At 34.6% G+C, this 9,925-nt stretch overlaps 1 protein-coding gene across 1 annotated transcript in view; it reads left to right on the forward strand.

The window, feature by feature from the left end:
* Positions 1-529: 529 nt before the first annotated feature.
* The window catches only part of LOC105685877 (putative oxidoreductase GLYR1 homolog), a 31,349-nt gene continuing 21,953 nt past the window's right edge, over positions 530-9,925 (forward strand). The window contains exons 1-7 of the mRNA XM_012400323.3: positions 530-647; positions 743-779; positions 2,169-2,257; positions 2,349-2,475; positions 2,850-2,948; positions 3,296-3,493; positions 5,702-5,875. Coding sequence (XP_012255746.1) covers positions 613-647; positions 743-779; positions 2,169-2,257; positions 2,349-2,475; positions 2,850-2,948; positions 3,296-3,493; positions 5,702-5,875 — 759 coding nt within the window. The 5' untranslated portion in view covers positions 530-612. The remainder of the gene's footprint in view (positions 648-742; positions 780-2,168; positions 2,258-2,348; positions 2,476-2,849; positions 2,949-3,295; positions 3,494-5,701; positions 5,876-9,925) is intronic.

Consider the following 9,925-nt stretch of genomic DNA (forward strand, 5'->3'; position numbering starts at 1 on the left):
CGCGTTACCAGCAGTGACATCAGTAACCTGAAGAGTAATTAAAAAGTTACCATCGTGAGATAAGGCATCGACGCGTCATGCGAAGAATGTAGTTACTTTATCGTATCTTGTCTATACGAGGTGAAAATTACAATTTGATCCTAGTAAATTGTTAATTCTTATCGAAATAATTAAAACGAATACTAATCTAGTAATATTCAAATATTTTTGTGTTCAATTCATATCTAGTAAACGCAGGCGGGCTGTTTTACGCATTTCCGTCAAATGATGAAAGCCATTAATGGCTGACTCACCGGGAGAAATAAGCGCACCCGGAAATGTAGTTAGAATAATTCGGATATTTAGTTGTGTTCAATAATATTCGTTGTGATATAGCTGAAAGCTAGTGAATAAATATTTGTAATAATTTATCTACAACAATTTAAAACTCTTCATAGAACTAGTGGAGTTTTAGGAGGTTTTAAGTTTGAGAAATTGAACGTTTAGTCGCTCACATGATTTTTTCGCTTCGTGGTGGTAATTTGAACCTGGTCGTCGTACACAAACGACGCTGTTCCTTCAGTCGCTTGCCGAACGTGAGTGAAGAGCATTGGGTAGTGATTCTTTGTCGCAATGGCTGAAGTGTTCAAACTTGGTGATTTAGTATGGTGTGTATGATCTCGTGATAATATCTGTTTAATATTCTCAAGCATAAAGCAATCATCCAAATGAGTGTATAATTGTTGATATTTCTCAATTTCAGGGCAAAAATGAAGGGATTCTCACCTTGGCCAGGCCGGGTAAGTCTACAGGGACTACTAACGGTTTTCTTTCACTTTCTGGCTACGCGTCGCGGCTAGACACTTTGCCTTTTGGCGGCAACACGATAAATCATCTTCGGTTACCTAATTATATCGTTATCATCTATTTAGAACGAGTGTTTACACGGTTAGGATCTTTCCCGCCACACCCGTAACCAAATTTCAAATTGGCGCGCAAAAATTGAAAATATAACCTAAACTCAATTTCACAATACAATCACCGAATTCCGATATGGTGTTTATACTTAATAATTAGAGATTAGAAGGGCTACAGATTTGTAAAAACATATTCCTCGATTATTTCATCATAATGAAGAAAAATTGGAATTAATATCGCACTTCACAGAGTCCGATACTCATGTTTTATTTATGCCGTTGTAAAATTTGTTGCAAACTTATAGCAGCTGCTAGTAATATTCCCGAATACTTATGAGAAATATTCAGGATACATCCTGCACATACCAAAATAGTCACAAAGTCATGTGTACTTCATTTTTCTATTTTGTTCACTCATTATTATATATTTGTAAGTGGAAAACTGTAGTATTCTAGGAAAGCTTTGAAAATACCTTGACTGTAGAATCATTTAATTTCAATTATTGACGGACAATTAAATTTTCATTTGGTTGCAAGAATCGTTGGGCTTTACAACTGATCTTCAACTCGTTAATTTACAACTTTCAAAACGTCAAATATCTAGTAAGTACTTGTTTCATGAGGTCTGTGGATGAAGATACGAATTTATAAAATTAAAATTCTATCACCAGCGGATTTTATTTGTCACTTTTAAAATTTAACAGTTACAATCTCAAATATTCATATAGAGATCAGCTCGTGAACTTTTGGCTAAGTTGTGCTAATCGAAAAAAACCACAACTTAAAGTTCATCCTATTAACCAGTAAGATTCGAAACCTGAACTTCAAAATTGATTTTGGAATATGGGAATTCCAAGTTATGTTCAAAATAAATTTCTCTTGAACTTGTCACAAGATGAAATATTATGCCAAGTCTTCCTAACTATGATTCCAATATATTAGTCATAGCAAACTTCAGTTTAATCAATCTCTTATTATTAGGTATGGAATTAAAAATCATTAAATATAAATTCTCAATTCAATACTTATCAATACATTTGCTGATATTTAGCTCAAACTTCATTAAAGAATCTTTCTTGAATTTTGAATTGCTGGTTTCTAGCGCCCCATTTTTGCCTATGATTAGTTGATATCTAGTCATCTAAATGACACTGATCAATGAGCCACTTTTAAAGTATGATCTCACAATTATTGGATTAGTTCAGTAGAACTGAACCCCATTTTGCTGGTTCCATCTTGCTTAGTAGGGTTCCTAACGATAATAATTCGTAGGTATCCAACCCGTCCAAGGACTTGAAGAAACCAGCTAATGCCAAGAAGAGTGCTGTTCAGTGTATATTTTTCTTTGGAACAAATAATTAGTAAGTGTGATTATTCTGACTTGAGAAATGGCTGTAGAATGAGTACCACTTCTTCTGTATCGCTTTTGCTATTGATGTTTCTGTTCTTCAGTGCTTGGATTGAAGAGTCCAACATTAAACCATACCACGAGTATAAAGATACCCTCATCAAGTCCAACAAATCTGGAGCATTCAAAGACGCAGTTGAAGCAATCGAAGATTTCATCGCAAAAGGAGAGGTAAGTGTTCTCATTTACCTTGCTCTTGTTGTGAAATTGATGAAAGCAAGTGATAACGTTTATCTTTCTCTTATTACTCGTAGCTTTTTTCATTATTTGCACATACATTATATTATTGTTAGGTGCACTAATATTTTGCTTGAATAAATATGCAACAAGTTGTTCATTGGTAGTGTTTGGGTGATATTTTCATTATGTTCGATTAAATGAACTGAATCTTGTGAGATTATGGTCAATGATAGGTCACACAGGTAATGAAAAGTCCCTTAGATATCAGGCTTGGATTCCACACACTCTGCAAGATTGCGCAACGACTATGAGTTGAGGTCAAAGGAATTTTCAACACCAAAAATCTTTGCTTATTTATGTTGCAGGTTTTCGAAGATGGTCTAGACCCGGACTCTCTGTTTGATAGATTGAAAGAAGACTCTATTATTGTAGAGAAGAAGACGCCCAAAATAAAACTGCGCAAGGTTAGTGTTCCTTTGTATTACTTTGCGGATGAAACTATACAGACTTAGCTAACAGGGGTATTGGTTATTTGATATTCATTTGACTTTTCAATCACATTGAGTATAAAACCTTTGAATATTTTTAAGATTTTTAATTCTTAGAGTAATTTATTTTTCATCGCCAAGTTTTTTTTTATACTTTTTACCATAGCTTAAGAGGAGTTCAATTGGGGTGTAGGTATTGAGCGTTTGCCACTTCTATAATTGATTAAAAAATGTCCTACATCTGAATTAAATTTTATCGAATGTTAAAAAAAAGTTGACATGCTGTTAACACGATGAAATAATACCTATGAAATACTTCTCAGGAGACGCCAAAGACTAGAAGATCTGACAGCAGTGGAGGCGAAGGGCGCAGGTCAGCTAAGAAACAACGACGAGAGTCTAGCACCAGCAACAGCAATAGAGACACACTCGAAAGCGTCAGTCCCAGCTTAAATCATTCTTCATCTCCAAGGAAGTCTGCCTCCACGCTCCTCGATAGGCCTGCTAATATCGCCAGACCTGTAAGTAGTTAAAAATGATACCTTTTAACACCGCTCGCGATAAATTGTGAGTTCCTAAAACAGGCTCACTTATTATTTCAAAACCCCGTGGCATACACCCTATCAATGATTAACTCCGGTGACTTCAATCAAGTCAAAAGTTCTGCCAATCAAAGTTTTCGAAGACAGAAGGTTCAATGCAGGGCAGTATACTGCTCTCTTTTTTTTGCAAACACCAGTCATAATTCCATTGATCACTGTTAGTTTCTGTCCAATGACTTATCTGTTTTCATATAATGAGTTATGGAAAATATCGAACATAGTATATGATCCTGTCATTCTCAAGAATAATTGCTTGAGTCGGTGATTAACATTGCTATTTACTTAACAACCTTTTGATTCATCGTCACACTTTTGTCATGCACACTAAGGAGGGTATTGGACAAAGGGTTTTTCCGAGGTACACGGTATTCTCGCGATCTAAAATGACGGATTAACTCAACCTTAAACTTGTTATTCCCTTCATTATTATTGGAATTTTTTTTATTCAAAAGCGTGGTCTCGCTTCGAATATATTTTAAGTAAATTGAAAGCCTCTGTCATCAATTGAGTATGGTCATGGGATGACCTGTCCGTAGTTCACTAATTCCGCTCTGTCCTTATTGTTAGATTTATTCTTCACTCGCGCGAAATACGAATTGAACTGATTTCGTAGTATATTTTTCGCCCCACGCCCATCGTAATTATGTTTCATTATTTTTTCTCTATTAACACGGCCTAAGTTCGATGATATGACGGTATTTATTTTATGTTTATGGTATATTATGCCATTCGATACCGAGTCTGCATTTTCTGCATTTCGGTGATCGTACAATGCGCATTCCGTTACTAATCGATTATGCAAATAATCTACAGCTTCTTCCACTAGTCAATACCTCGGTATGATCTTAGCAGTTTTTACTTGTTGCATTTCTTATTAGCGCTACCTGTACTCTTGAGCATCCATGGAAATTTTCGTAATAAAATACGCTGTAAAAATGAAATCGGATTATTCGATTGTGAAAGAAATTTCATTTCCTTTGCAATTATCATTTGACATCTTATTCATAACGGGATACTCAAAACTTGTGCGCATTCGTGTAACACCTACATTCGCCTCAATCGGCAAATGCAGAGAAAGAATGGAGGCGGGTTGGAGTGGGGGGTATGGATCTCACCTCTCCACTTATTAAGATGCACTTGGTACAAGAATACCTTTACATGACATTTTCATACATGGTTTTTTAGAGCTTGATAAAAATTTCAAACCATGAATCCAATGTTACTTATTGTTAGATATATATCCATGATAGAAAAAGTAGGCGCGGAATGATGGGCGAAGAGGATGATGGTGGAATACGCGCTGTTGCACCTGCTGTATCAAGTAGCATCATTATGCCATATTATACGTATATTCACCCCATACAAAGTAATAGCGAAGCATCGAAGTGAGACAATTAAATCACAGTTTATTCCGAGTTTAAACGATACAGTAGCTAGATGCGTACGTCATAGGAGGAATCGTAATTTTCAGGTCTACGCTGACAGATAAATTAATATGATAGCGAAAAAATAAAGAAGAAAATGAAACGCAGATTCGTATGACGTTGATATTGTTCACGCATAACGGCTACGTAATTATTAGCTTAAATAAGCAGTGAAAAAGCCCGAACACTTCGAGTGAAATTCTAGCGCAGTTATTTCAGGAATCTAAAAATTTTTGACGAACGTATAGAATTCGTGATGTACCGAGAATTGTCAAGAGACTACCTTGAAGTAACGTCTTATCGTAATTTGAACATCGCGTCGTACATCACGGTGTGGTGCTAACCAAGGTGGCGTAGATAATGTGAATATAGTTAAATATACGTTAGGGTATCATTATTTTCTATGCCCATAATTAATTTAATCAATGATTTATAAAACATCTTAATACACCGTCTTGGTTGAATACGAATGAACCATCGGTAAAGTTGGACAAAATCTATGTATCATTACGATTCAAATCCTATGCTTTGCCTCTTATTATTATTTTTTTTTTATTTTAATCAAATTTTTGCCGAAAGTAAAAGAAGTTGACTGTAATTCTCTAAATTTTCATTAATATAGCTGAATGATAAGATTGTTTTTTTCTTCTGCTTATTACCTGTTATCCGACTCTTTGAATCTGAATATTCCTTTAATGCTCAGGTGACACCTCCGTTGGACGTTGAGACGTTGTCGCAGACATTGAAGGAAAAAAATATCCTACCATCAACGTTGAAGTTCGGATTTCTCGGTCTGGGGATCATGGGAAGCGGAATAGTAAAGAACCTTATCAATAGCGGGCACAGCGTCATTGTCTGGAATAGAACACAGGAAAAGGTACGTACTATTTTATTCGATTGATGACAATGTGCGAATCGTCATTTCGCTACTCGAAAATTATCATTAAACTTAGAACTCCGGAGACGGGGACTTTAACGGAAGTAACGCGTGGTGAAAATCACCGATCCGTTAAATTCAACTGCGTTTATACCATGCTTCCACCGCGATCTATCGTTGAAACCTTAAAATTATAACAGGGCTTTACAGACAAAGCCTGTTGAATTTTGTCTAATCATAACACAGCTCAATTGATTGGGACGTTTGCATCGATATCAAAATTTATACGTGCATGATGACACTGATTATTGACACTGTGTATGATTTATTTTGAGAGTGAATTCTGCTATTTATCGTCATGCCTTTGATGCATTAAAAGTCTACAGATTGGGGTACCGATCGTGAGCGAAAGGGTAATTAGAAAAATTTGTCGCACTCCAGGTTTACGAGATTTTTTTCGTCCTCCGACACACTTTCGGTTCATTAGTATCTCAAATCTATCACCTTGTTAGCGAGCTTCGGCCTGCAATGGAACAAGGTGAAGCTCAATTCTGGAAATTATTCGCTTCGGTGTAGCGACAGATAAACCCGTATCTTCACGCGACGATTGCGTTGTAAGAAAGGGTAAAGAGTGAACACCGAAATAAGACGTGCATCAACGTTAACGGTATAATTTCCTTCCGTTTTCGACCAATCGCAGGCAACACTTTCCAACAGTTTTTTTATTAGACTGAATTGGACACAAGACAATCACACTTGAGTCTCTTCGTAGAGAGTATACGTTAGCATCTTCTGAGGTGAAAACTTTGTCTCTCAGAACGTCAGTGAACGTTAAAGCGTTGTAAAGTCCATCCGTATATCCCTCCGACTTGTCTTCAAGAGTATAGTGTGGCGGTGTGTAAATTCACAAAAAGCACACGTGACGTGTGCGGTTCTAGCATCCAACAGACGTAATGTCATACGAGTGTGTTCACGTACCATAGAAACGCTCGCTGGCGTGCCGCGGACTTTGAATATGTGCTTACGTTACAGCGATAGTGTGCATGTGTGCACCGGCGTACATGTACAAGTATTACTCTGACAAGAGCTAAGAAGGAATACGATGCAGAGGGAGTTTATAGTGGTTCAAAAAAATTTTTTTTCTCATCATTTTAATAATATTCTACACGAGCACATATTTCCGTTCAAAACATTCGTTGCGTTTGGCTTATTTTATTTCTATCGCGAATAAGAATATATTCTCATCGAATCAATCCCTGAACAGATTTTTTATATCTGGTCAGTTTTTATTGGTTTATTTTTCAACTCATCCGTCAAAGCGTTCGGTTATCCCTTGTTGAGAAGGAATCCGCAAAATTTGGAGCCACTCCGAATACAGCGTAATGAAACCGAGAATGTATATTATACCGATTCATCGTGCAGTATATCGGTTTATGAGTTTAGTTTTGCATTTGACTTTACCGAGCCAAAGTCATCTCAGGTAGCAAATAACGTTTACGCAATCTAATTTTGCGATATTAACGTTTCAGGGATTTTTATGAATAACGAAAAAAAAAAAAAATACTAATAATAGTAATCGCTGTTGCTGTGAACATGTGGGACATGCAAGGTTGAAATGATAAAATTACCTAAATAACTTTTTCCAATAATGTATATATTATTCACAGTAATATAATGAATATACAATAGTATTTTAATCATTATATCCATTAAAATAAAGGCAGGCCTTGAGAATTGTTGCAACAATTTTAAACAACATATTCTTTTAATTACATAATTATTATTATACAACAGTATCAACAGGTATATTCGACACCTGTTCGTTGCAGCACGTAAGCAGTAGTAGCTTGGGCAATAATTTATATTTTATTTTTCATTTTTGAGGATTACGTATCATACGACTAGCAACTACATCTCTGACGTTATTTTATGCTTTCAAAGTTTCGCGCGGTACATAGAAATTGTTGCTGATGAATAATAATATTATTTTCATTAAATAATGTGAAGGAATTTCTTGATCCTTCTTTGCCTCTACTCGCGACATTGAAAAACATTATTTAATAAATTTACATCATGTATTGGCAGTTTAAGTGTGTATGTGTATATTGATCATTTTTTTCAAAATGTGGGTTGTACTCACAGGTTTATATCATTAAATGTCAGAGATGGCGCGTGGTACGAATCGCATTCAATATGTTCTTTAACGTATCGCAACATAATTGAAGGATGGAGCTAACGACTTTGATTCACATACGATTTTCATCTTATAGTAACGCGTACATTTCTTCTTTTTTTTTGACGTCATCCTTTAAATTTTCCCAATTTTTCTTCGATAATAATTTCGTGCCTCTCTTAACGATCCGCTTTGACCTTTGCTCTCTATTAGTTACGGTATCGAACATCGTGGGTATTTTAAAACAAGAAAACAGTAACCAATTAAGAAATGAATCGTCAATGCATATTTCATATGAATCGGCTGTAAGATCAGAAACTGCAGAATGGACGTGAAAGTTCACTTCAAGTATTTGTAACCCTGATTCAGCTTTTTCATTTTGAAACTGACTACGTGACGCGGTAACTACTTACAATTAGATACATTTGTGTTTGAGTGTACACACGTGTAAATTTTCGTATCTTTTCAGTCGGAATACGTATGGTATATTTCGATAATCTCTTCTTCCTCCGTACTTTTCTGAGGCTGTGCAAGTCAAAGGTCAAAGCGTTTACAAAGTCAATCTCGCAACCGGTCACACACTCTTCTTTTACAAGTTCGACTCATTGATCCACCTACACTTTCTTTATGGACTAGCAGTATTGTTATTATCACTATTATTATTATTAATAATTTATTTATTCATCTTCATTTAAATATTCGAACAAAATAAATCACATGTTGTTGTTAGTATACATGTATATGCACACGTTAAAATTAACGTGCGGTATACTCTATTCTGCATCTAAGTTCTACTCTATATTATACAGACTTCGAAAGGCCGCACTATTTGCGCACATTTTATATCCGGCGACATATAAATATTTTCATATAGTTTTGCCTGACAAGGATAAATGGTGAATATTTTCTTATTGTTAGATAAAATTAAGTCTCCTTGACAATTCTTATCAATATTCACGTTATTACTATTCGTCATAATTCTTTATGCAAGTAGTCTTGAAACGTTGAAACATAGAAGAAAGATATGAAGCAAAAGAAATAGTAAGATCATGGATTATTCTAAACCTTTTGTTTTTCTCCTTCTATTTAATTTTTCTACTCGTGGAATATATTGCTAATATACAACATGTTTGATTGATAAATCCGAAATTTTTACGTACACGGCGAAATGAAAGTGGATGAGGTATAAATTAATTCTTACGTATATTCGTACATTTTTTTTTGTTTTTTAATACCATTCCTAGTTATTGATTTTTTTTCTCTCTACGTTCTATAATAATTACATCACAACTTCTCATGGATGTTATTTGAAAAATAATAATTTTTTCATATTCAATTTTATGACGTGACACACATTAGTAAAAATATAAATCACTGATAGACAGAGATTCATACGTACATACATAAAATCTATGTATTTGTATAATGCTGCAACAGACAAGAAATATATGTTATTAAAAATATAGTTTTTTTAGGGTAATTTTTTTTTTCTTCTCTTTTAAATTCTTTCAATTGGAAATGAATAATTTTTCTAATTATTTTCTTATCGCTTAATAAATTTCGTTGCTTATTAGGGATATACACATGAATGTACATTACACTTTTAATGTGTAACATGAATTTATAAAGTTTTTACCATCGTTAGAAAAAGATTTTGTTCCAGTTTGTGAAAGCCACTTAATCCGAAGGTTTTTCAATTCTCAAAAAAAATTGTTCCTCTCGTTTTTGCCGTGTAATTTTCAAATTTAAGTATTGGATGTTAAGTAAAAGTAAAAGTTGTTTTTTTTTTTTTTTTTCATTGGTTTTTCAAACGGTGAAAATATTACGAGAAAATTCATAACCTTCGACAATAATTTTATCATATAATTCCACGCGAG

The sequence above is a fragment of the Athalia rosae genome, chromosome 5 (genome assembly GCF_917208135.1).
Source record: "Athalia rosae chromosome 5, iyAthRosa1.1, whole genome shotgun sequence".
Classification (NCBI taxonomy): Eukaryota; Metazoa; Arthropoda; class Insecta; order Hymenoptera; family Athaliidae; genus Athalia; species Athalia rosae.